At 37.0% G+C, this 27,822-nt stretch overlaps 2 protein-coding genes across 2 annotated transcripts; one reads left to right on the top strand and one right to left on the bottom strand.

Moving 5' to 3' along the window:
• Window position 1: 1 nt before the first annotated feature.
• Window positions 2–18,849, bottom strand: LOC119083615 (ETS homologous factor). Its single transcript, XM_037193352.1, has 3 exons — window positions 18,089–18,849; window positions 628–808; window positions 2–391 (listed from the first exon to the last, which is right to left on the bottom strand). Exons 2-3 carry the CDS (start codon window positions 791–793, stop codon window positions 168–170), a joined length of 390 nt encoding a protein of 129 aa, XP_037049247.1. The 5' UTR covers window positions 794–808; window positions 18,089–18,849; the 3' UTR covers window positions 2–167.
• Window positions 18,850–22,356: 3,507 nt separating this feature from the next.
• On the top strand, window positions 22,357–23,142 carry LOC119083908. The gene is made up of 2 exons (XM_037193720.1): window positions 22,357–22,487; window positions 22,568–23,142. Exons 1-2 carry the CDS (start codon window positions 22,460–22,462, stop codon window positions 23,140–23,142), a joined length of 603 nt encoding a protein of 200 aa, XP_037049615.1. The 5' UTR covers window positions 22,357–22,459.
• The last annotated feature ends 4,680 nt before the right edge of the window (window positions 23,143–27,822 follow it).

Raw genomic sequence — 27,822 nt, 5'->3', positions numbered from 1 at the left:
CAATCATTTACACTGTTACTTCCATCGTTTAAAAATATCGCCGAGTGTTTAATACAAATCTTTTACTTCACTTGTTTTGACATTCATTTTACTATTTATAAGACCACATTAACCGTAGGTCATCCTTTATAATTGCGTCGTTGCTGGATAGCCGTTAGAACCGAATTTTACGACAGATTTAATGCTCTGGCCAGTCGACATCGAAAGTCACGATACAACATTTTGCCGCCAATCGGAACCCGAGCCAAGTACATGTCCGGCGTCATCAAACACAAAGCTTTGCCATTCATCGGAAACTTTTGTGCCAGTTCTGGTGACGGTTGTAATCCCTCGGACAGGGCTAAATTGGTTAACCATTTCCATACGTCTGCACGGGTCCAATCTCTGGGATCTGACGAGTAAATTGGAAAAATCAAAATTAGGACATTTGATCTAACAGCGCCGAGGACACACAAATTATTTGCATGAACAATTGTATTTAACACTAAGCCCTGATTTCCACAACCTACGAAAAAGTACTCCGTTTTCTTTCTGTTTACTCTTTAAACAGAAGCTTGGTTTAGGTAAACTGAGGCAAAACAGAGTGGTTTTTTGTAAGGGGAGACCATACTTAAGATTAGATCATACCTATGGGAAGTCCGTCAGTTCCTATTCTGTTGTCGTAATTTTTCTTTGAAATCGGCTGTATTTTGTGCCATCGTTTTTCCGTTTCACTTGGACAAACACTGACGTTCGTTAAATCTAATGGAGGGACACGTCCAGACCATTTCGGTAGGCCTGTTTCGACTTGCATATTGGCCTATTGGATCCTGTAAGAAAGGAGAGAGTTAAATGAGTTTCATTAATTGTAAACAGTGGATGTGGGTTGAGTGCAGATTTTTATTTGAGAAAACTTTGATTTAATGTTCCTATGTAGGAAACATCTTTGGAGAGAAGCAATCATTAAACGTCTAATGTACCTGCCAATGGGACAAATGACGGAAATACGGTCTTCTTGTGTGTTTCACCCAAGATGTACCATTTCCATCATTAGCATGATTGGTAAGTAAATTCAATAAATTCATTCAGCAGCGTATGAAGCTACAGTGAAATTAAATACCCGCGTAAAGTCGAGACAATTTCGAAACATGGAGTGATTTTATTGATAATTTGATATTCATAAGAATCGGTACGAATGAAAGATAAAATAAGAATGAAAAGACAAGGGAAGAGTATATATATATATCATCATCATCATCGCCATCATCAGTATATTAATAGTGATCCATAAATAATTAGGCACATGTGCGTCCGTCTAGTATAATAGTGAGTAAATGTGTAAACATTTCAGACCACTTAAAAATCATTTCCTTTCTTTTACGTCTGTGTGTAACAGATTTTTGGAAGTTTTTCGAGACAAGATATAAATAAGTTTAGTCGTTAATTTGGTCACAGTACAGTCTTAGTTACAGATTGTTTTATAACCCCGCACAAGTAATTAAACTTCCCCATTTTTAGTCGATTTTCTAATGTAGGTAATGAAATAGGGAAGTATTTAAAGTTTAAATTTTAAACTGTTAATTCTGAAAAGACCGCAAGAAAAGAGGAGTTGATCTCAGAAAAGCAAGAAAAAGAGAATTCGATCGCAGCATACATTTTCCTTGTACTAAATGATTGAATTTTATGAGAATTTGTTATCCAACGGAAGAAACCGAAGATAGACCAATAGTAAGAAACGTGGGATCGGAGGATATGCCCGACATAACTGTTGATGAAGTCAAGGCCGCAGTAGCCGAGATGAAAAACAAAAAGTCTCCCGGAGAAGATGGTGTTCCAGTGGAAGCCATTAAACTAGGTGGAGACTCCTTATTAAAGGCAATCACGGCTTTGTTTAATCAATGTCTCCAATGGGAAGAAGTACCAGAAGCCTGGGAAAATGCGGTAATTACATTGCTGCATAAAAAAGGAGACATAACAAAGCTGGAAAATTACCGACCCATAAGCCTATTGTCAACACTCTACAAGTTGTTTATGAAAATTATTACGAAGAGGAACACTAACAAGTTCGACTTCTACACCAACCATTTGCAGGTGATGAGAACGCTTATTGAGAAGTGTCGTGAATAAAACATCGACATAGTCTTGCTATTCATAGACTTCGAAAAAGTTTTCGATTCAGTGGAAACATGGTCGATATTGGCCGCATTAGACGAATGTAGAGTAGACTCAAGGTACTCCAACACAATTCGATATGTGTACAAAAATGCTACTTGATGTATAAAACTTCATAAGAGCACGGAGAAATTCAGAATTGGCCGAGGTGTACAGGGTGACACCATTTCACCAAAATTATTCACGGCGATTCTGCAGAGTATTTTTAGGAAGTTAAACTGGAGTAAAATGGGAATAAAGATAAATGGAGAGTACCTGAGCAATCTACGCTTCGCTGATGACATTGTACCGATAGCAGCGAATCTAGGTCAGGCTCAGCTTATGCTACAACAGTTAAGTGAAGAGGCAAGCAAAGTTGGCCTCAAGATGAACTTATCGAAAACGAAAGTCATGACCAACATCGGGGACGATAGAGAAATCAAAATTGGTGACAATGTCATTGAACGAGTCGACAGCTATGTATATCTAGGACATAAACTGAAGTTAGGTCTGGACAACCAAACTGCAGAAATAAGACGTAGGATTGGTCTTGCATGGGCAGCGTTCGGAAAACTCAGACTAATTTTCAAAAGCAAAATGAATAATTGTCTGAAACGCAAAGTTTTCGACACTTGTGTCCTTCCAGTGCTCACTTATGGAGCGGAAACGTTAACTTTAACGAAAGCATCCGAAGATAAATTGAGAGTGACCAAAGAGCCATGGAACGGAGTATGCTTGGAATAACACTCAGAGACAGAATGGCGAATCAATGGATTCGACAACAAACCAGGGTCGTTGATGTCATGGAAAGAATAGCATCTCTGAAATGGAGCTGGGCGGGACATATTGCAAGAAGGACAGACGAACGTTGGACCAAAAAGATCATGAACTGGCGACCATATAAAAGACGAGCTATAGGTAGACCACCAGAGAGATGGACAAACGGAATTAAGAATATTGCAGGTACAAACTGGCAGCAAATGGCAATGGATCGTACGAAATGGAAAGAAGTTGGAGAGGCCTACATCCAGCAGTGGATAGAAACAGGCTGAAAAAGAAGAAGAAGATGTCTTGGGTCATCAGTGGGCACAATGTATAAATTTTCTGTTCTACAAGAGTGTTAAAAATGCCAAATATTTTTGGATGTTTGTCCACTTCCTGTGATGTTATCTCTTAACCTTTCGACACTGAGGAAAAGGAGTTGAAAATCTCACCTGTAGCTGGTAATTTTGGCTTCTGGTAATCTACAATAGCTGCGACAGCTTTATTTTTTGTATGTAGCGCTACAGCTGTGGCAGCTATTGTAGGTTACATGGAGCCAAAATTACCAGTTACAGGTGAGATTTTCAACTCTTTTTCCTCAGTGGATGTTTATTAATTTCTTACAGTCGTTTTAGGCTGGTTGCAGTGCGTTAGGGCTTACGTATTATCTGGTCTTAATTTAGAGTTTTGAAATTAATATAAACGTCGATTGATTAATGAACTTATAGCCAAGTGACCTGACCCACCCTAAAGGTAGATCCTGGTTTTTATACATCAGTTTTTAATTTCGAAGCTCTGTTTATAGATTGAAAATTATCAAAATTCCCATCATCAACCGACACACTTTACGAAAGCCTTGAAATTTGAAAAAGAAAAAAACCTCAGACTGTGTACAGAGCTACAAAGTTTTGATTCATTGGAACATTTCTAAGTGTCGTCGAAATCCCGGAAATTTCTTTTGCACTTAAAATTAAATGGATGAAAAAAATGCATAAACGAAAATGTGTGCCGTCGTCTTACATAATATTTTTATAAGCGGGACGACACCATCATATATACTCTTCTTAGTTTGATGTGGTTTGGCTTATTTTATCAAATGTGAATGTTATAATGCTACATCATATTCAAAATATTAAATAAAGTTCAAAGCAATAACTTTTTTGCTGGTTAAATGTTTCTACTTAACATTCCAACATGTTTACAGCGCCGTTATTTTATGTTAGAATCTAAAAATACAAATTTTAAAAACAAATCCAAAATTTTAATGACGAGTTAGAGAGAGGGGCGATTTGTTTCCAATTTAATGGTAAAACCACTTTTAATGGAGATCATTTTTTTTCGGGACATCAACATCCGTAGAACATACAGTCAGCGACTTTCAAATACCACTCATACGAACAAATGTGCCAATGTAGTGTGGTGATGGTAAAATCGTTTAAAGACGCAAAACCATATTTGTTTGTAATGAGTGGATCAGATTAGAAATTAATTTCTGTCGATGGAAGCAGGCAAATTACTATGATTCAAGCGATCTGTTTTTCTTTGTTATGCCAGGCGAAATAAATAACTTGGCAAGAAGGAGATGACTTTTCAATCTTATTCTATTACCCGGAAATGCAATTTTCTAGAAAAATATTGTTCTTGCATGAACCTGTGTTGAGGGGCCGTAAGGAAATACGTCACGCTAAATCGACGCTTTTCAGACCTCATCGTTCTATCACACAAAACCTTCATTTCTTATGTAAATACCAGGAAAAATGTGTGTTTGCCGCAGAAAATAATATTCAGTTTTTCCGAGCGATGTTGAGTAAAACATAATTCGATAAAATACTCAATTCATGAAATAAATGAATAACGAACGGCCCCGGTTCCCGGACAGCAAACCATTAAGTTAGTGAGTTGGATACACGAAATTTACCTGAACCAAATTATAGAATTCGCTCGAAAATCATTAACCAACAGAATTTTATCAAATTACAAATAAGTAAAATGCTGAAAATTTCATAAATTACACTTCGTACTCAATACCCGGATGTCGATATGGTATGTAAAGTAAATGTACGTGTAGGTACATGCGCGCGTGGTATCTATTTAACGTGTGTTATTAGACAGGATGTAGATTTATTATGTCGACCTTATTTTAACAAATTTCCGAATCAAAATTAGAGATACTGAGCTAGTAAATGAAAAGGTTTTATGCAGCGGGTATCCACAAACTGTTATTCTGATGTCATGGTTTTTAGTGATCCGTGTGAAGATCAAGGGGTTATTAGGTTTATGAAGCCATTTGGGACATTGCGAAAACAGACATTTCCCCGAGAGCATTTCGTAAACACCGAATTGTGTAACAATGCACTATCTCGTGCCTGTTTATAGCAAAGTATTTTACGTAAACACTGAAGGTAATGGAAACCCTCAGCGGATCAGTGACATTATGGATTTTCTTGTGACCAATGTTGTTTTTTCTGCTAAGTGTTATGGAATCGAATTCACCTCCCCACTAGCTGCAACTTGACGCAAATTAATTCAATATGTGTGCAACATTACGATCGTTCCGTAGCTGCGCATTGCATTACTTTCATTGTTTATATACTTTGATCGAAGCGGCCATCGAAGCGACGGGCAACGCAGTCCAAAAAAGGCACAAGAACAGATTTAAAATAAGGGGCCTACTCGACGCACTGGTCAGAGTTTTTCATATAAATTTAGTTTTTTATGTTGGTATAATACCACTGCGGGGACCAAAATAAGAGGCTTTTTGACAGTTAAAATCTGTTCTTGTGCCTGTTCTTGGAGTGCGTTGACACTTCGAATGGGAAGATTAGTTAGGCCTTTATTCAGCAGCGAATCGCTGCCAGCGATTTAAAAGTAGGTCGTTTAAAGGAAGTAAAAGGATGTAAGAGACAAGATCTAAATCACGTCACGTCACATTAGGGCGTATCGAATTTTGCGAATTTTAAGGGCTGCGATAGCCTGAGTGTGGAAAACGTAGATCATCGAAAACTGTGTCCGAGCACATGGTTGATGGATCCAGGGAAGTCCGAGAACAAGTCCCCCCGGACAACTTTAACTTTCCGATGGTCATAACTCGGAAAGTTGAGAATATTTTTGAAAACAATGTTTTAGCGGAATGTAGAGCGTTGAAAACTCTACAAAACAACCGAAGAAACCGATGGTCCAAAAGGTGCCACTGCCGACATTGCCTAACATCGAAAATGTGACCTTTTGGTTTTTAACTTATATTTCCTGAGAGACAAATGATTATGTTTAGCTTGTGGTATGAGGTGGTAGGGAGGGTCGAGCACTACCAGTACACTAGGCATGTCCCGCGCAACAATCCACCTGAAATCACTTTTTTAAAATTTTTGAATGGACTTTTAAAGAGTACCCACGTCGCCCACGAAGCCAATGAAGACAATGCAACCGGTACTGCTGAGTCGAATTTGAATTGAATTTCAGTCGAAATCATAAATATTTTGTGAAAGAGTTCATCTACTGTCATGGAATATTATGTATACTTACTGGCCAAGGTGTCCTCGACTCAGCAGTACCGGTTGCAGTGTCTTCACTGGCTTCGTGGGCGACGTGGGTACTCTTAAAAAGACCATTCAAAAATTTTAAAAAAGTGGTTTCAGGTGAACTGCCGCCCGGGACATGCCTAGTGTACTGGTAGTGCTCGACCTTCCCTACCACCTCATACCACAAGCTAAACATAATCATTTGTCTCTCAGGAAATATAAGTCAAAAACCAAAAGGTCACATTTTCGAGGTTAGGCAATGTCGGCAGTGGCACCTTTTGGACTATCGGTTTCTTTGGCATCTTGATAGAGTTTTCAATGCTCTACATTCCGCTAAAACATTGTTATCAAAAATACTCTCAACTTTCCGAGCTATGACCATCGGAAAGTTAAAGTCGTCCGTGGGGACTTCTTCCCGGGCTTCTCCGGATCCATCAACCATATGCCCGGACACAGTTTTCGATGATCTGCGTTTTCCGCACACAGGCTATCGCGGACCCTAACATTCATAAAACTCGATACGCCCTACGTCACATACTTTAGGAAGTTGGTCGATCATTTAATAATTTGTTCGTTTTTACATTAGCGAGATGCAAAGTGATTAAATTGGAACAACTGATAGCACGATAGCACCGTGTAAATATGTCGAGCGAAATTATTGCGTATTTACCGTCGTCTTTAATAATACAAAATTGTGTGTTTCCATTATGAAAGAATTAGCTAAAGGAAAAGAAGAAGAAAAAAATTATTTAACTATTTCCACTTCCTTTGGCTCAATTAATCCAACACAATTACTTCTAAAACCCAATTTTAGTAGTTCCTTCTTAATGTAATTTCCAACAACAAAACATACAAAATATTCCACAAAAAAACCCAGCATCCGGACCAATTTAACAATATCATAAATTACAATGGTACACACACAGAGGCCAATTGTTTGTTCATCCGAAAAAAAATCCTGATTTTCATGTTGGTTTGTAAATAAAGTTATATTTTTCTGTCTCTCTTATGTTGTTGTGCCGGTCGTCGTCACATATCCCAGTTTATAATTTGTTATTCCTTTTTTTTGTGTCATTTCCGACAAAAATTGTAAATTGGTATAGATTAGATGGGTTTTGTATTGTAGTTGAGCTTAAGCCTCAACATATTTAGAGGAAATAGTCATGTGAATGCACAGTGTTTGGAAAAAACGAAGCGACAAAACACGATAGGTAGGTATAGAGGCAAATTTAATTATACGTGCTGTCGATACGAACGTTAATCGCATGATTAGATGCATTAGAAAAATAGCATAAATGGTAAGCTGGTGCAAAGATTTTATTATTGTTTATGGGCTTACTAATCTGAAGTGATTTTTCTTTAAATGTTGAGAGATATTTGAGAACAGACCTTGATTGATTGTTTATTTGGCTGCAACAGATAATTCCTGTACCTGGCATACTCGAGCTGCTCGAGGAAACTTTTAACTCTAGGCTTTCGATGGTAATTTTTAGTAGTAGTTTAGTCTATCTAACAAAATAAAAACTTGGAAGAAGATGTAAGTGACCCCCGAGAAACTACTATTATGCTACACTTATACATAGATCAGTCAATAGAGTCTCGAAAGTATTTGTCAAAATGTTGAATTAACACCAAGCGCATCATTAATCGACAATTCAATACAATGATTAATATTTAAAAAGTTATTGATCCGGAAACATCCCTAAAATTAGAACCGTTCAGAATCCGTAGTATTAGGACTCAGAATTTCACCGAATTTCATTTAATTTGAGCATTTTCAAGGGATTGATTTCAAATCTTCTACTTCGTTTTGTAAACATTTTTTTTGTTTAGAACCTTGCAGCTTGTCGTTTATACCTGTCGATAACGAATGATAGCCGTCAGCAACAGGATTACTCATAAATAGCAAATGCAAATTAACTGCTAGAGTTTGGAGGATTTTGTTATTCTGTTTAGAGGGATTTTTTGAAAGTGGACCAGGCTCCGTCGGAGCAATTTTTTTCGACGCTTCGTTTACATGCTCAGATGCCCATGCTTGGCCCCAATAGTCTAAAACCGCAGTCGTTTAATTTTAATATTCTTTTATTGGCTAGTAAACTTCCACCAAAAGTCGAAAATGGGTGTTTGTTGTCCGTGATTTACTGCCGCTACCAGGCTATGGACATACAAATGCGGGGGTTCACTCGATAGGTATTGTCCAGGAGATACGGGGCAAGCACAGATATCTTACATGTTCTGCACCATTGTTCGAAAATTAAAAAAAGAATGTTTCAGTCAAAGGCCGGAAATTTTGATGCACTTCAAAAGGTGATATCTCGCACCTGGCGAATGTTTATCTTCAGATCAACAAATTTTGTGTGGAATTATTAACAAACCACAACAACGTCCAAAACAGTAAACATGGGAAGTTTAATTTTGCTCCCGGTAGCAGCATCTTAAGGATTTAGTAAATAGCCGAAACGAGACGCGACTTCGAGTTTGCGCACAAAAATTCCATTTATTCAAAAACGTGAGGTAAAGTTAACTTCACGGCTCAGATCCAAAACTTTACCTCAAGTTTTTGGATAAAATATCTTACTTGGCAATGGGGTAAATGATGGAAATGGTACTTCTTGTGCGTTTCGTTTCCCGACCTCGGCTACGCCTCACACAAGAAGTACCATTTACATCATTTACGCCATTGCCAAGTAATATACTATTATTAACATCTATTCCAGTCCAGAATCTACAATAAAACGACCAGTTTGTCGTCTCGAAAGAGACTAACTTTATTCAGACAAACACACCGTACTTATATGCGTTAGAGACTTAACTAAGGTTACTATGTCGTTCTTATTTAGTTGGACTACTAAGTCTAATCACTCATAGAGTTATTCAATTGTAACTTCTAACATAATAACATTGGATAATTCTGTGAATTTACTCCCACTTGAAACTTTAACCATCGAAATCAACTTGTTGACAACTTATTGCCATCGACTTGTACCATCGATCCATTGCTTGCGCTCTATCGAGTTGTCGACCAGTTTGCCGTCGTATGTCATCTTGACCACCTTTTTCATCTTGATCACCTTTGTCATCTTGATCACCTTTGTCATCTTGACCACCTTTGTCATCTTGACCACCTCTGTCATCTTGACCACCTTTGTCATCTTGACCACCTCTGTAATCTTGACCACCTTTGTCATTTTGACCATAGTGTGCCAATTTATCCATTGTGTGCCATCTTGACCATCGTGTGCCATCTTGACCTCTACCGGTGACCTCCTCCTCAGACGAAAAACGATGCCATATCAACCGTCATACTTGGAGTCTCCATCACCGCTGCCATAGCACCAACCAGCACCACAAATTTCCGCAGAACACACAACAACCACAATTCAATCATACAGCGAGTGTTACTGACACCCTTTCCAGTGCAAACTGGCGCTGTGGATTAATTGCCACAGTTCAATGTGTCTGGGCCCATAACCTGTTAGCGATTGGAACCTTATTGGATTCTACAATATTAAACTTTCAGGATAGACCAAACACAAAACGACTTTATTCAGTGGGATAGTGTTAAAGTACAGTTGAGTGAATTGCTCAAACTCAACAGGTACAACATTCTTTGCTACGAAGGAATTTCACAATTTCATTACTGCACTGATAGTTATATGAAAATCCATTATAACCTACGGCGAAAATGCAATTTACATGATTATGCACGGTAAAGTGCACTTACCGTCACTGTTTGTGACCGTTTAAATGCACGTACCGTACACAAGCATGTAAGTTTTTGCTTTGGCTTGTGTGACAACTCCACTCGCCGTCGGCTCGTTCCGCAAAGCTCACACTTGCCAAAACAACAAACTTACAAGCAAGTACGTAATATATATACTAATTACCACCCGCTGACATACATGCAATCATGCAAAATTCTCGTGAAAATAGAAACAAAAAAAAAAACTTTTCATCATTCTTCAGCAAAAATTTGTTTTGCAAAAAGGCAAGAGAAATTGTAGCCACATGGGAATTGAATATAACGTACAAACCGGACGCTCATAAATTCCAAACAACTCTCTTCACCGGAAAAACTATTTTTAAAAATAAAACTTCATCCCATCAAACCATCAAGTGATGTTTATTAAACGAAAAAGATTAGCTCAAATTTATTGATTGAGTAAGCGAAAATAAATAAACCGCATCTCGTGTATGGGTAATAAAATGAGATCGCTAAATAAAGTTGAATATTTAGTCCAGAGCATTTATTGAAATATTAGATTGTAAATATTATAAATATAAATCCGTAAAGGTAGACGGTTGTACTCAATTAAGTGAAAATTACCGGCACAAAATTTACATATATGCCTGGCACTAAAACCATTTTTTTTAAATAAATTATTTACAGCGACAATTAGGTGTAAGCAAACCAAAATTATCAATTGAAAAATAATATGCGGAAACGGTTATAACGTAACAATGAAAATATCAAAAGGAAATCCCAACCATAACAATAACTACAAAAAAAACAAGCCGATCATTTAAGTATACAGTAAAGCATTCATGTATTCAATAGGGCTCAAGGTCGTATTTGCATTTATTTGTTGGTGTTTTTACATTTTGTAACATAGAACATAGAACACACATTCTATTTTGTTGTTGTTGTTGTTGTTATCAATGAAAAACGAGATTTACAAATAATGTTTGTTCATAATATCGACCAAAATATTTATCATCATCATCATAATGTAATACCATAGCAGCTAGTCTGGGCTGCTATGTCAGAAAAAGTCGTCTCGCTCGCTGGCGAGTTTTAAAGTATTTTGACTGCAGTATATGATGTGTGAATGAAATCTAGCCAAGGATTTTAAACAATTATTTTATTTTCATATTTAAGGGGTCAAAGTTTCCGAACTAAATTTTTTTCTTGGCCATCACGAATCGGTAATAACCGGTTAAAACCGATTTTACTGTAAAACTTAAAACTCGGATATCTCCGTCAAATCGACATATTTTTTAGTGGTCTCAACGGTTTCAGAAACTTTGATCCAATACCTAAAACTCATAGAACAACTTTTTTGTCAAGGGACCAGAACTGCCCGGTCTATGGAGAATTCCCGGAAAAGTGGCCCAAAAAAACCGCTACCTTTGAGACTCAATTCCCTGGCCATTTCTAATTCAATTTTGAAGTTAGGTGGCTTTTTGGAAAGGTAATTTCATACCCAACCAACGATAGCTGGCCGAGATAGAGACCTCAAACGTTCCTTAAATCAAGAAATAAGCTTAAAAAAACTGATGAAAGTACTGGTCATTCTTAAGTTCTGGTATTGGGAAGTAGATGGAATTCTAGGAACTGACCTCCAGATACCTCAATCTTTCCTCAAATCCAGAGGAGACTAGAAAAAAAACTGCTAGAAATGTTAATTGTCCTTGAATTCTAGCTTTGGGAAGAAGATGGACCTTTCGCAGTGATGTAATTCTAGGAACTGACCTCCAGACACCTTAGACTTCCTTCAAGTCCAGAAGAAAGTTCGAAAAAACCGGTGGAAGTATTCACCATCCTAGAGTTCTAGCACTGGGAAGAAGGGTGACCCTTCGGAGAGATGCAATTCTAGGAACTGACATGTAAACACATCAATATTTCCTCAAATCCAGAGAAGACAACAAAGAAACTGCTAGATATACAGGTTTTCCTTGAGTTCTAGCTTTGATGGGATGCATTTGGGAAGACTCAGACCCAGTCATATAGTTGCATATCATTCAAAGGTATTATAGTCTTGTAATTTCTTGAGTAAAAATCGTTTAAATCGTTCGAAACGCTTATGAATTCCTACATTTTTCTGTGAAAAAAAACTTGTGAGAAAAGTACTGGTGCTTCCTAGAGCTGTGGCGCCCGATTCTTTGATATGTCAGAGCTCGGCCAGCTATTGTTGGTAGAGTATGAAATTACCTTTCCAAAAAGCCCCGACACATCTAAATTGAATAAGAAATGGCCAGGGACATGAGTCTCAAAGTTAGCGGTTTTTTTGGGCCACTTTTCCGGGAATCCTCCATAGACTGGGCAGTTCTGGTCCCTTGACAAAAAAGTTGTTCTGTGAGTTTTAGGATCAAAGTTTCTGAAACCGTTGAGACCACTAAAAAATATGTCGATTGGACGGAGATATCCGAGTTTTAAGTTTTACCGTAAAACCGGTTTTAACCGGTTATTACCGATTCGTGAGGGCCAAGAAAAAAAATTAGTTCGGAAACTTTGACCCCTCCCTTAATCATATACTGCAGTCAAAATACATTAAAGGTCGCCAGCGATCGAGATGCCATAGCAAAAAAAAGAAGCGGAAAACGGTAGCGGTTGAGTTTCCGCGACTATTTTTTTTGTTTTGTTTGTTTTCAAGTTAAACAGCGTAGACGCGTATTGCATCTGAAAACCAGTCAAAACTGTGCCGAGAACTTATAATTTGTATTCCATTGACAATTTAAAACAATAAAAAGATATTTAAAGAAAGAGACAATGCAACTGTCTCGGTCCGAAATGTGAAGGATGTAGTCCTTAGATGGTGTTAGGGTAAATTAACAATGATTATGCATCTCAACGGTCGTTGTGTTGTATTTAGCCTATATAGTACCTATATATAGTCAACTAAATATAAAACTAGCGTTGTACCGTATCCCCTAGAAAACTAAGTCAAAGTGAATTTGACACCACGTTTCATCAGAAATAATGAGAACACCACAGAATCTTCATACATACGCACACTAGTGTGGTACCTTTCACAAATTACTAGGGAAAGGAAACCGGTAATTTGATTACCGGTAATGTCGCATTACCCTTTACCGGTTTTCTCGTTTCATTACCGGTTATTCACCGAAATCATGTAAAGCTTGGAAAACGAATCTCGAATTTTACAATTAATTTTTGCCGTAATTGCAATACAAAACTAAAATCGATTGGCATAGGCTTAAAACGTCAAACTTGCATTTTTGCTGCTAAATTGTCTCAATTGAATTGAATCAATCAGGGGAAATTAATAGCAAATGCAACTTTGCCATTTGAAATCAATGCGAAAAGAGCTGGAAACAAAAGACATTTTTCGTTAACTTTACAATGCTATGCCAATCAAGGGTTAAGTTGCATTCAGAGTCGTCCGTTTAGCTCTCCGTTTACTTGACAGATGTCATTTTTACAATAGAATGGAGGCGTGGCCTGACATTTTCGCTATTGTTTGAACCTATCTGTCACGTAAACGGAGAGCTAAACGGACGACTCTGAAAGCACTTTTATTCTTTAAAAATAGCGGAGATATCAACGTTTGAATGACGATTTAGCAACGGACTATTCGAACATATTATGCTTACCCAACGAACATAGGCAACTCGGTTATACTCGTCAAACCCTTGACCTGAAATGCCTAACGAAAAGCATAATCTCAACAAAAGTTACATTTCAAAAATTGCATAGCTAATCTCCGCTCATCATTTTCCCTCGCTCATTGTCACGTTAAGTGAATTACAGAGAACAGATAAGTTGGTACGCCTGTGGCAAGATAGAAGGAGCATGTCGAAAAAATTGGCATCTCTCTTGAGAGAATTCGTATGTAATTCTCTCCCATACCGTACACAATTTTTAACCTCAGATATTCCTTCTATCTCGCCACAGGCGTACCAGCTTATCATTTCTCTGGTGAATTATGATTGAATCAATACTCTCTCTAGCAACCAAACTATCAACTCTCTGCGTCACCTTATTTTACACATTTTGACTGACTACGCTGAAATTTACATGTAAATTCCAAAGGCTACTTTGTACTTTCACCGCCTTAATAAAAGTAGTTTTTTGCTAGAGAGAGTATTGATAGAATAAAGACTATCGAAACGGTGAGACTGTATCGGTACAGTTTCCGTTTACCGGCAATGCAAAAACCTACCGGCTATCCCTTCCCTACAAATTACGAAGGCTCTAACGGAATTCCACCCAGATATTGATCTGAGATTCAGACAGTGATAATATAGAGAATACAACTCGTCGGAAAATAATGAATTATGTATCTCTACAACTTTGTTATAACCATCCCATTCGATCACATTGCAATGGTTTATTTTTTGACCACACCATGTGTCTTATTTCCATGAAAACATTTTCCGTTAAATGAAATGACCATATGTTTGTATGGCTTTATGTTATAATGATGGCACGCGTGTGTAGCAGAGTAAAATGTTTTTTTTTTATTTTCACTGAAAAAATGTTCTTGCCGTTTGTGTTTATGTTTTAATATTATAATATTTGTGCGCGCCATACCATCATCATATATATGTTTGTGAATTTTGTATTTTTCTTTTTAAATTTGTTAAAAATAAATATTTATTGTTTCCGTTTCGTTTTTATCTCGTTCGAATTTACCAATCCAATATTTCATATCTAATCTATTTTTGATGACTCGACTGGCAAACCGACATATCTGTAGCCTAATTTGAACGATTTGTTTCAAAATACTTATTATGTTAAACGGGCAATCCATCAGTCGTTTGAAGGGTCTAAATAAATATTTTGTAAAATCATAACGAACAACTCAATTGCATGAAGATATGTGCATTGCCAAAGGAGGAAATCATTAATAAAACCAAATGACAGAAAAATAACTTAAGGGTCTGCAATGCCATCAAGATATTTTCACCATTTTTCAACAAAAATCGAATAGCTCAAATGTTGTTGCACCAACGATCCATCATTTTTCGTAGCCCGATCAGATGGTATAAGAATAGTTATTTGTTCAACGAGAGAAGAAAGGTTGGAAATTGCATTTCGATGGTGTTGTCACCAGAGAAAAAAACAATTTTTAATTTTTTTGCCGATGTAAACGTTTTTCATATAAATTACCTTGATCCGAGGCGAATCTGAGGTCAACCACCACAAGAAAAAGAGACTTTTCAAACTTTTGTCCCGAGTTTTGTAATTGATTTTACATGCTTTTGAAACCTATACCAATTTCTTGTTTTCCCTAGGTGTGTAATAAGCCACTTTCGACCCTAGGGAAAACAGAAGCATGTAATAGCACATTACGTCCTTGTTTGGAGATTTTAATTTTGCCTAGAGGGAGGTTTGTAGCCAGAGCCGAAGGCGAGGGCTACGATCCCTCGTGGCAAAATAACAATCTCCAAACAATTACGTAAGGTATTTTACTTGCGAAGCCCTGCGAAAGTGAAAATTTTCGCAAGTGTCAACGGTGTGCCCCTTGCGAAAATTTCATTTTCGCAGGGTGCTGCAAGTAAATGACTATTTTAGCGCCTGCGTTGTGAAAATGTACTTTCTTCATTCTTAATTCTTAATTTCATTCCGTAATAGTACACTTCAACATAAACATACCCGAGAGGTTCTGCTATTAGTAAAAGGTCTCAAAAATTATAGCGAGCACAATGGGCCCAACGGAGGCCTCCGTGCGCGACCCTTACTAACCAGATAAGGGCAGCTATCTTAATAAAAAAAAAGGTCTCACACTTCTACCATACCTACGAGACAAAGAATGGAAATACGGCTTCTCGTGCGACCTTCCCCGAGACTTTCGACATATTGTCATTTGTCCAATAGATATGTAAAGTGCTGCCTATTCAACAGAAAGAGATAAAGTCTATTTTAGGTTGTAGTGAACCTCTCACTTTTGAGTAACATTTGAAGTTCGACGTATCAAAGAAAAGACTAAAGTGTCACTTTGGAAGTATTTCTTTCGGGACGAGAGGTACAGCTGGAACAACTAAATGCCGTAGATTGCAGTGAACGGCACTCGGTGCGGCTGAATGAATTTTAACTGATCATTTCGATGCACTTTTGATGTTTTTGGATACTATTAGTCAGCTCGGAGCCCTGAACAAGGTTCCACAAAAATTTTTGATTTTCATCCGTACCGTCGGTGACAGTGGTGCATAGCTCATACAGAGAGACTGGTGGAAAACTGGTTGTGGTTGCAATCGGTCGTGCCTGAAATTCTAATAACAATTGTACAAAAATTTGGTACCATACGTGCAAGGGAAGCCGACAGAGACACTCTAAAGTTTAAAAAACGTGATTTTCAAACAGTCATAGAGGCGTGGATACTTGTGCTTGACGCAACATATCGGCACTGTTGACATGAGTCATTGCAAGTGTGGAGTCGATGGACAGCTGAGACTTCCAGCATTTCAGAATAACCCATTTTAATTAAAAAAAATTTGAATAAGTTTGTTTCAGGTGCCTCAGAAACTCGCAAATTTTACCAAATATGAAAGCAAAAGTTTGAGCTACTGTCGGCCTCTACGTAGACTGTCTCCGAAAATAATTGTTTGGTCATTGGTAGAGGAAATGTTGCTCTACTGCGAGAACTATTTATTAGCTTCATCCCTCAAGTATCCACGCCTCTATGACTGTTTGAAAATCACGTTTTTTAAACTTTAGTGTGTCTCTGTCGGCTTCCCTTGCACTTATGGTACCAAATTTTTGTACAATTGTTATTAGAATTTCAGGTACTACCGATTGCAGCCACAACTAGTTTTCCACCACTCTCTCTGTAGACAGGATGGGCTATGCACCACTGTGACCGACGGTACGGATGAAAATCAAAAATTTTGGTGGAACCTTGTTCAGGGCTCCGAGCTGACTAATAATATCCGAAAATATCAAAAGGGCATCGAAATGATCAGTTAAAATTCATTCAGCCGCACCGTGGGCAGTGAATGTAAATGAATGAGCATCAAAGTGATACGAATTTTGCCTTCACTGGAAGCATGAACTTAGCATAAAATTTATCTGGAATATCGAACCGAACCGATATTACACCGTTTACCTGGCTAAGTTATATAACGAGCGATATCTCACCAACAATACTTCTGTCGTTTCAGGTATCACGAAACGTTTGATACCAAAGACAATCACTTATTGTTGACTTTGTTTTCAACAACAGATGATTCATTGAATCATTGATTCAACTATGATTCGCTAGACTTGTTCGTGTGCAAATCGGTATAGTGTTGTTAGAGCATTGTATCGAGTACCACTGTCGCCATGGCCTGATGAGAAAAGGTATTTTTGAACTGCATATTAATGCAAAACGTCAAAAGACGTATTGGAATTTTCTCTCAGATCGAAACAGTGGTCGAATGTCTTATGTTAGATGATTAGCCGTTTATAAAAGGTTAAATAGGATTCTTGACAATCGAATTCCAATAAATTCGGTCACCCATCGTTGATCTGTAACTGCAGAGATTCATTGACATTCATATTGTATTGATGCCAAAATGTGCAAAATACATCGTCAAGACAAGAAACGGAAAATCAACGTTGCAAAATGCAACAGATATGTTTCTGAAGCAACAAATCGAAATGTCCGTGACACAAATTCGATTTATAAATTGGATTGGCTTATAAGAAAAAAATTGCAATAAACGTTTAAGATCGAAAACGATTTTTTGTTTTCTATTAAAAACGTCTTCTGTTGGCCGTCTTGACATTAAAATCTTGCAATAATTCGATAATAAATTCAAGTCGAAATATCGATAATGAACTGACAAAATCTGAAGAAATAAGTCGATTTGCCGTTATAATCAAAAATAATTGATAAAAGTGTGCTGTTGTGTACCCACACGTCGTGAAGTTTTTGGGTTTGAGCACAGGAAATGGTTGAATCATGCACATATAATTACATTGATCTGCCGTTTGCTTTTTTGAGACTCACCGTTCCGAGAATGTAGTGAAATTGAACAGACGGTGTGTGTATGCTGCTGCTACAAGGGCAGATGTTGAGTATTTCTTTTCGTCTTCCGTTTTTTTTTAGTTGAGTCGAAAAACTCTAATTTTCGAATTATATTGTTGGGTTGATGGTGTATCCTTTGTTCAATATAATTCGAAATAAATTTACTTTTCACTTGAACCGAAAATGGGTAATTACGCGAGGCATGTATAACAGTCAATGACTTATTGAAATTTTTCTCACATTCCCACAGCCAAAAATTTAATTTTCAATTGTTCATTAGACAATAAAATGTAAATCTTCCGTAAAAGAAAGCCACGTAAATCCAAATTAAAGAAAGAAACAGAAAAAAAACTCAAATAAAATCAAATTCGAAAGAGTGTACGTATAAGTTTAAGGTAGCGTTACACAAACAATTAGTCACACGACACTGATTTTCTCCGGATTTCCTTATTAAAAACCGTCTATAAGTTCAAGTTATTATTCTCGTAGTTGAATCGTGGTTGCTTTTTTATTGAATGGAAAATTAAATTGCGCACCAATTTTTTTTTTTTAATAATTTTGCTTCTCGGATAGAAACGATAACAAATAAAAACAAAACAAAAACCCGATTGCGTGTTGAACCTTTCCTTCGTCGAAAGAAAATATATCTTACATTTCACAAATCGAATGAAAATATTACAAACATTACAAGATGCAATGCAGTCCGCTCACATGCATGATCCAAACTAAACTGATCTGTGTATTATACTCACCATATAAATTTACCATGCTAACCATACATACCACTATTACCACTATATTACAGACGTGTGTATACGATAGTTTTATACCAACAGAGCATTTCTTACGAGCGATATATATAGGTGGGTGAAGATAAATATCTGGAAACGAAGAGAATAATAAAATCAGCTGACTGAAGAGGAAACTAGTTTTTCTTACGAAGAGATCGTGTGAGCAGAGCATATAATCGATTAACAATCAGAATCACATCATTTTATTGTCCTCTTTTAGTCCTATTGAGGATCTTTCTTATGTGGAAGCTGCGGTTTATTTGTAAATGATTGAATGGACGCAATTTTTGGATGACAATTGAAGTTTGATTTCTTAAATTAATTAGGATGATGAGAAAGATTATCCAACATGGTAATGGTCTCTTTTGTGTTATATATCTTCAGATTCAGAACTTCAGAAGTATACAGACTCTGTATTGCAGGAGGCAATAAAAGAGTTAGGGCCAACACAAACTACCATCTAGTGTCTGTTGGAAGTGGAGGACTGGCTGCAGGATATTTCGGATAAGACCTCTATCCGGACTTACAACAAAACACAACTTTGCCTTTCGGCTGTTCATTGAAAAGTGACTAAACACAATTGTCTTCTTAACTAGGGTTACTTAGTCCTGATATTCATTCGGACTACTTCTCTGAATTATCAAGTAGAATTATAGCAAGCGCATATTCCAACAGTGTCATCGGGAATACGATATTTCTATTGTTTAAATCAGCTAAAATTGGTTAAAACCGGTTTTAACAATAGAAATATCATATTCCCAACTGACACTAGATGGTAGTGTGTGTTGGCCTTTAACATTAGACAAACCAAATAACTTTGTTTAATCAACGGTATCACGGCGAGTTTGGTAGAAACTTAAATGAAGGTGTGTCTACACCTCTACACCGTCTCGTACACAATGTAGGACCTACTTCTATTGATTTTTGTATTTACAAGTGATAGTAGACCCACAAAAATGCAAAATTCTGTGGGAGAGCTACCTACAGTCAAAGAAAGTCAAAATATTAAAGATTTCGAGAGATGATGTTTCCATGACTGAGTGATTGCGATAGTCTATCTGTAGTAGCATTGCTATCAGAGGACATTTTTCCTTCACTTCAAGCTAGCCAATATTAATTTTCAGCAACCTCGGCGAACTTATGATACTGATACATCCTACCTGTTATAAAAATAATTATCATTGGTGCTTAATCACTATAGTTCTCTTCTTTCAATCAATTGTCCTCAATAAGTAATCACTTTTGGACGCCTAATATTTAAATGATTCAAAGTTATTTGTAAACTAAATTTTGGTAAAATAAAATTTTAAGAAAAAAAGAATAAATCATTTTCAATTATACATAAAATGATCATTTCCGGACCTACTCTCAAGGTTCTGAAAGAATATGTTAAGACAGCCACGAAGGCGGGTGACACTGGGTACAAAAGTACTGGGTTCATTTATATGTGGAGCGATTGTGGGTGAGGCCAGCTACAACACCCCATACTCAGTTCCGTGGAACATCGAAGCTGCAGGGAAGGCTGACTCTCCGAACATTGACTATATTTTTAGTCATAACTCTCGTGGATAAACACGCACCAAGTAGTGCGTATACTCTATCTGTAGGTCTTTCCAAGGCCGACATTCGTACAACATTACAACAATTTAAAATAATTTTTTCTTGAGTTATTGCCGAAAAACTGTTTTCGGTACCCTCTGACATGTGATCACTTTTGAACCCTTTTCACAGAAAACAATTTTTTTTTTCCGAAAAAGTGAAAGATACGTGTTCGCTAGAATTGAAAAACGAATCCAACGAGATATCACTCATTAAAATCGAAGACGGCTTGTTCCCAAAGTTAAAAAAATCACCTGAAGTTTTGGCGATATGACTCTTAACGTGAAATGTGTGAAATTCACAGCGGGCTGGGAAGAGCATAGACTCTGTTAAGAAACGAGCCAAGAATCACGAATGAACGATTTTAGTTAAATTTTATTAGGCATTAACAGGTGCAGTTTACGTTAAATGGAGTATTTGTATACGACGAGTACATTTCATTAAATTGTCAATGCGAGCATCAAAGAATTTCCCGATGGTCAACCTTTCCATGATTCACCTCTCTATGATTCATGACATTATTTATATTAAGAAATTTTAGATTTTCCTTGTTTTAAAATACAGATTACAACTTAAACGTTTTGTTTGTCAGATATAAAAAATAGATTATTGAGATTACAATAACTAAATGAAATTATTTTGATTCCGAAGAATAAATCATAATCGGCGATTTTTATTAGCTACCCTGAAAATGTTAGATTAGCAAATTTCCAGGAGCAGTAATCGACACGAATTACAAATGAACAAGATAATTTATTGAAAACGTCCGAACAAGTTGACTAATATAAACGAACTGTATGTGTACACTATGATCAACCATCAATTGAATTACAGACAGGGAACTAGATTTCACTGAATCTAACACACCCCCTTAATTCAATTGATTAACAGCAAATCCAATTTTCTATTCATGCTAAATTCTGATCCCATGAATGGTCGCCTCTGTCTTCAAACTGAATTCTCAAGTTCGTACATATTCTTCCACCTCCAAATCGGTTTCCCAAATGCGTATTCCATTCATATGTCATGATCTTGTCTGTGTCCATTGCTATTGTCCGCACCAAATTCATTCTGATAATCGAGTGCACCCGACTTCCTGTTTCGTGTTCTCCTCAAAACTCCCTTCTCTTTTGTCCTCTTCTTAAACTCTCAACTCCACGAATATCAGCTGGACTACGGTGTAAGCCGCTCCCAACACCACTGATACCGGTATACTGTCATTTCAACCCACCATTCCGCATTCACTTGTTTCTGCCATGATCGCTTCGGTTTCCACGATCAATTCGGTTCAGCCATGATCATTTTCCAAATTGTAAGTTTCATGTTCCATCGTCAGTCCACATATCATGACGACTCTTTCAATCCATGATCAATTCTATCAGCCATGACTACTTCAATTCCATAGTCAATTCAGTATTCCACAATAAACAAGTTTCCGCTTCCAGTATTTCCTATGCTCCTATTTCGATTACGTTATACCCGATTCTTCATTCCATATTCGAAGCGTTGCCATTTCCGACATAATTTTGAATTCATTTCTTTTTGAATTCTATGTCCAACTTCCTTCATTTATACTTCTTTTAGAAACATAAATTTTTACAATTGCTCCTCACTATCTTGATTTTGCGTCCTACTGTGCCCATAACCTGTTAGATTAGCAAATTTCCAGGAGCAGTAATCGACACGAATTACAAATGAACAAGATAATTTATTGAAAACGTCCGAACAAGTTGACTAATATAAACGAACTGTATGTGTACACTATGATCAACCATCAATTGAATTACAGACAGGGAACTAGATTTCACTGAATCTAACAGAAAAGAATCACCCTATGCGTGTTTTGATTTTGAACAATAGTTCTGCCACTGATCGTTGTTTACGATTTAGTAAATATTGATTTGAACGTCAAGCAATTTGATAATTTTATATTTTAATCACATTGCGATCAAATTTTGATATAATGGCCGAAGGACCGTCATCGTCATCACGTAGGATTTTGATACATCTATGGAATTTTTCGTTTCTCTCGGGACACTCACCAAAAATTTTTCCACACATTTGTTTGCAGGCGAACTTGCTCGAAAGATAACATTCGAAGAGCTGTGCGATGATGTTGCAGGTAGATTTACAATACTAAAGGGGGAATCAAAAAAACAGCTGACCGATCCGAATTTCACCGGTCGAACAATTTTATCCGTATTCGGCCAGAGTATGTCCATCCTAGGATGCAAGGAGGTGGTTGGCAAAGAAGTGTGTGACGTTTCGATCGCAAGATCGAATGATATAATGAGATTGCGAAATTCAAACGGTGACCGAAATGTACTGGCAAGAGTTATAAGACCTGAAGGTCAACGTGGAATTGGATCCAAAGATTTTATCCTGAAAGTCAAAACTAGCGTTCACGTCCCACAAAACCCACAAGGTCGAGGACACGACCTAAAAACTAAGTACACCGAACAGAAACAAAGAACAACGAAGAAAACCACAGAGGTTGGTCAAGTTACTGCCGAGTATTTCACAACTCGTCGATACGTTTTTGGCGAAGATATGTTGTTGGAGCATGTAATTGCCTACATCGCCAATAAAATTAAAGACGCTGAGGCCGAAAAAACGAAAAAGGTTTCAACGGTAGACATCGTTTGACCGAGTGTATGTCATTTCATAAGAAATCTAATAAATTTTCGGTGGAGTTGATTGATAATTGTTGTATTTTTGATATAAAAGTGATGTACATGTGTTGTAGAAGTGAGGTGTTGGGTTGTATTAATGTTGTGTTTGTGTGGTGTAACTGATGGTACCCCGTTGGATTATTGTTGTGTGGGATGGGACCGTTGTTGTTCCAACCTTTAAGTATCCGACCATCGATTTTACAGCACCTACACCACACTGTTTCTCTTTAAACCCACATTTTCCCACTTTGATCAAACACTTGCGTGGTACTGGTGGTGTATTACTGTTGTATCAGTGCGGTACGAGTGATGTAAAACCAATGAATAAATGTTGCGTGGGTGGTGTGATTGTTGTATAAATTGTTTATAATTCAACCATCGCTTCACCTCACCCACACCCCACTTTACCACTTTAAACCCACGTTTTCCCACTTTATCACCACACTTCTCCATATGATGTGTAGCTCTGGTGGTGTACTAGCAGCGTGGAACTGTTGTATCAGTGTGGTGTGATTGTTGTATAAATTGTTTATAATTCAACCATCGCTTCATCTCACCCACACCCCACTTTTCCACTTTAAACCCACATTTTCCCACTTTATCACCACACTTCTCCATATGATGTGTAGCTCTGGTGGTGTACTAGCAGCGTGGAACTGTGGTATCAGTTTGGTGCGACTGATGTAAAACCGATGGATAATTGTTGCGTGGGTGGTGTGATTGTTGTATAAATTGTTTATAATTCAACCATCGCTTCATCTCACCCACACCTCACTTTTACACTTTAAGCCCACATTTTTCCACATGAAAGCAACACTTATACATCAGTAATATATCGCTTTTACAACACTCTCCCTGTGAGATATTTATGTTACTAGAACTGTGAAACGGTATCTCGGTTCGAGATGGAGTAGTAACCTTGTTTACGAGTAGCATAAATAGTTTTAAATATCGAGCGACTTAATGTTCGCTTGCTCTACCGTTAAAAGCACTTTAAAGTAGAGATATATAAACACAATAACAGTACTGGTATGGTGTGGTTGTTTCAAATTATGCAACTCGTATTGTTGGTGATTTATTGGGAATGTTGCGGAATGTTGCCTGAAGAATGTTAGTTATTTACGCAATCGAGGTGCAAAGTACTTTATTAGGCTCTAGATGTATGAGGCTGCAGGCCGTGTGTCATAATCGTCATAATGCACATAGCGAGCCTAATTAAGTACTTTGCATCGAGTTGCATACAACGTGCTTCACAATTCCGGTCCATAATCATCACCTTTCCATGCATCCATTTAATGTCGTTTTGAAGGTATTTATTTCACAGTGCGTTTTTGATCTTTTTTTCGCACTCGGGCTTTTTCACATTTTTTTCGCACGCTATAGCCCTATAGAGCTTAGTATACCTTTAAGAAAGACTAAATTTTATAAATAAAAACGTTGCACAGACCAGGATTTGAACATCCAACACCAAAATTTTTCTAAACACAAAGCAGCGACTATAGCCATTCGGCTATAGAGTCACACAATTATACCGAACGTATTTTTGAAGCGTATATACTAAGCATTGACTACTCGATTTCATTCGACGCGTCTCTTTACATCACATTGCAATGTGTATTATAACGCAGCCTTCTTGATCGTTCAAATGAATTTCTGTATAAACAAGAATTTTGGAACAAAATGTAGGACATGTTTTGCATTGGAAAGGTGATTATGGCCCGAAATTGCGAAAAACGTTGTATCTACCACGGTAGGTATGCCGGTATTTTTTCGCACACGACGTCTTGTCGACCTCGGCTTCGCCTCGGGTCGACAATCGACATCTAGTGCGAAAAAATACCTTCATACCTACCTTGGTAGATAAATAACTATTATGCAACAGATGCGTCTAAAGTTTGCAAAATTGTGCATATTATAACGAGTGGCGTAAAATATTATTCAGCATTTTGATGTCAAGGGTTAGAAGACGATTAACTCGATAAATTATTAAATACCTTATCATCCTCCTTAGAAGACGGTGACGCGTTTCATATTTAATAATAAGTGTAAACAATAGTAGCAGACTTACGGAAAGTATATTTTGCATCTAGAAGTCCTCTTTCTTCTAAATAATGGCTTTTCTTGTTTCTCGTTATGCACTCCACATAATTTTACTAACAAAATGTTTTGTCAACTGAATCAAACTGTTTTGAGAACCTATAAAATGTAAAAATATTTCAACACAACGACGCAACCGTAATTTCTGCAAATTCTCGAATGCACGTTTTAGCGGAAACAACCTCATCGCGGCCGTATAATCACGTATTTAGAAGTTGCATAGCCTTCCTTTTACATTAATATTATAGAACCGCATTAAACCAAAATAAATCGAATGAAAATATTGCAATAAATTAATGTCACTAGAATTTTATAACTGAAAAAGCCTGCTGATGCAAAAGCTTTAAGCGAAACATTTAAGTGATTTCAGTGCATGTCACTTCACTTTAATATTGCAAAGTGATGCTGTTCACACCAAAAAAAGGTGTTGTCACTAAATGAATAACGAAATTTAAAAATTAAAATCGACTGCAGCAGGGCCTGTCAATAAAAATTTTATTTTTCAATTTCTTTGGACATTTGGGATCAATACGATCATTTTGCACCAGTTTGAGATTTATCAGTTGCCAAGACCAAAGTATATAAACACTGAAGGTAATGCAAATGCGCAGAAACATGCGGATCCATAGTTTCGGGTGAATTTGTGGTGAGTTTAAGGTTTACTTACAGCACGTTGTAAATATATGTATTAGCGTCATAGGAAATTCACCCGAAAGTTTGGATCCGTATTTCTTGCTATTCCCTGAGGGTTTGCGTTACCTCAGTATGTTTATATACCTTGGCCAAGACATACTTTTCGTGTGACGATATAAGAAACGTAACTCACCATAAAATAGTATATTACTATACCAGTGAAGGAATTTGATTATCTTGTATCTAGATATGAGTAAAAGAATCCGAGGGCGTCAGCCCGAGCTACTTTTACTCATCGTGATACGAGGTATCAAATTCCTTCACGTGTATAGTATGGCGTTTTACTTTACGAGCGAGGGAAAAGGTTTTCACTAGTGAGCGAAAGGCCACATTCCCTCACTAGTAAAGTAAAATGTCTTACTTCTAATGTCATCAGAAGTTTCAAATTATAAATAATCTGAAGACAAAGCACTCTCAGCGGATCACAAAAAATACGGAGCTAAAGACGAGTGAATTTACTATATTATATATTTGCAACATGTATATGTATGTTATCACTAATTCTTCTTAACCTAGGGTCCAGCGAGTTTTTGTAGATTCACTGTTTATATACTTGGATCAGTTTAGGGCATAAAAATGGACTAAAAACTGTAACAAAATACAAAAAGATAAAGAGCTGGGAAGTAAAAAGAGCGGATGAACGCAATTTTGAGTCGTAACAAAGCACTTCAAACAAAAGTGACCATAGATGACAGCTGCCAAATAGAGTACTATATTGTATGAAATGGTTTTTTACAGCGTTTTGCAGTTGTGTGTGACAGACTGTCAAGATTCAGTACTCTATTCAGAGTACCACTCAGTACTCTATTCAGAGTACCACTCATGCTTGAAGTGCGTTGGTCTTATTTTTTTAATTTCTTTCAACTATTCTTTACTTAAATTACGCAGATGCGGAAATAATGTAAAAGAATATGTAGGTGTCGTCGATATTAAAAATCGAGTATTCGGCTCTCTACCTGTAAAGTTATATATTCTGGTACATCGAGCGAAAATGCCCAAATCAATCATCCAAAACAATCTACGATTATCGTTACGTTGTCTTATTCGTACGTTTTCACAATATTTTGGCAATTGTTATGTGAAATATGCAGACGACCAACGCACTCCAAGCAAAAGTGATCGAATTTACAGCTGCCAAATAGAGTACTATTTTGTATGAAATTTGATCCCCACTCTTTTTACAGTGTAAAATTTTGTATGGAGCACTGTCAAGTTTCAGTACTCTATTTACAGTACCACTCATGATTACAGTGCGTTGAGACGACTCAACTCTCAACGGAGACGAAATTTTTATGGATAAAAAACGAAATAGCAAACAACCATCTCAACCTAATGAATGTGCCGAAATCTTTGTAATTTGGATCTAATGTAAAAATTGAAAAGTTTCTTTGGAAGTGCCGGGAATAACGATTCACCCCACTCAGCCATTAATGCAGGAGAAATGGTTAAAGAAAAATTTTAAATTTTACTCAAATTCACACAAATTTTACGGCAACAATTCGTCCGTACCTTTTTGGAAATTGAGAAATTCTGTGCTTAGTTCCTTTTCAACAAAGTTATGATGTATAATACGAAGTGATCTATCCTTAGTAACGGTGTGTAAGAATTTAAATCACACAAGAAATTGTTGCAGAATGTAACTTCTTGAAAGGTGGTCTGTCTACGATTCCAATGCATTCAAAATTTCTTCTGTAGCAAATCATCGCATCATTGCCAAAACACAAAAATTATTTTCGTAAAAATTCTCTAAAATTTTTTTTTCTAATTTAAAATTTACAAAACGACCTGTCGTCATCGTTTAAGATTCAAATAAAAACTAAAAAACGTTTCATTTATTCCTTTTGGAAAGTACGTTAGAACCCAA

Source organism: Bradysia coprophila, unplaced genomic scaffold (genome assembly GCF_014529535.1).
Source record: "Bradysia coprophila strain Holo2 unplaced genomic scaffold, BU_Bcop_v1 contig_70, whole genome shotgun sequence".
Lineage (NCBI taxonomy): Eukaryota > Metazoa > Arthropoda > Insecta > Diptera > Sciaridae > Bradysia > Bradysia coprophila.
This window is presented reverse-complemented; position numbering and strand designations above follow the sequence as displayed.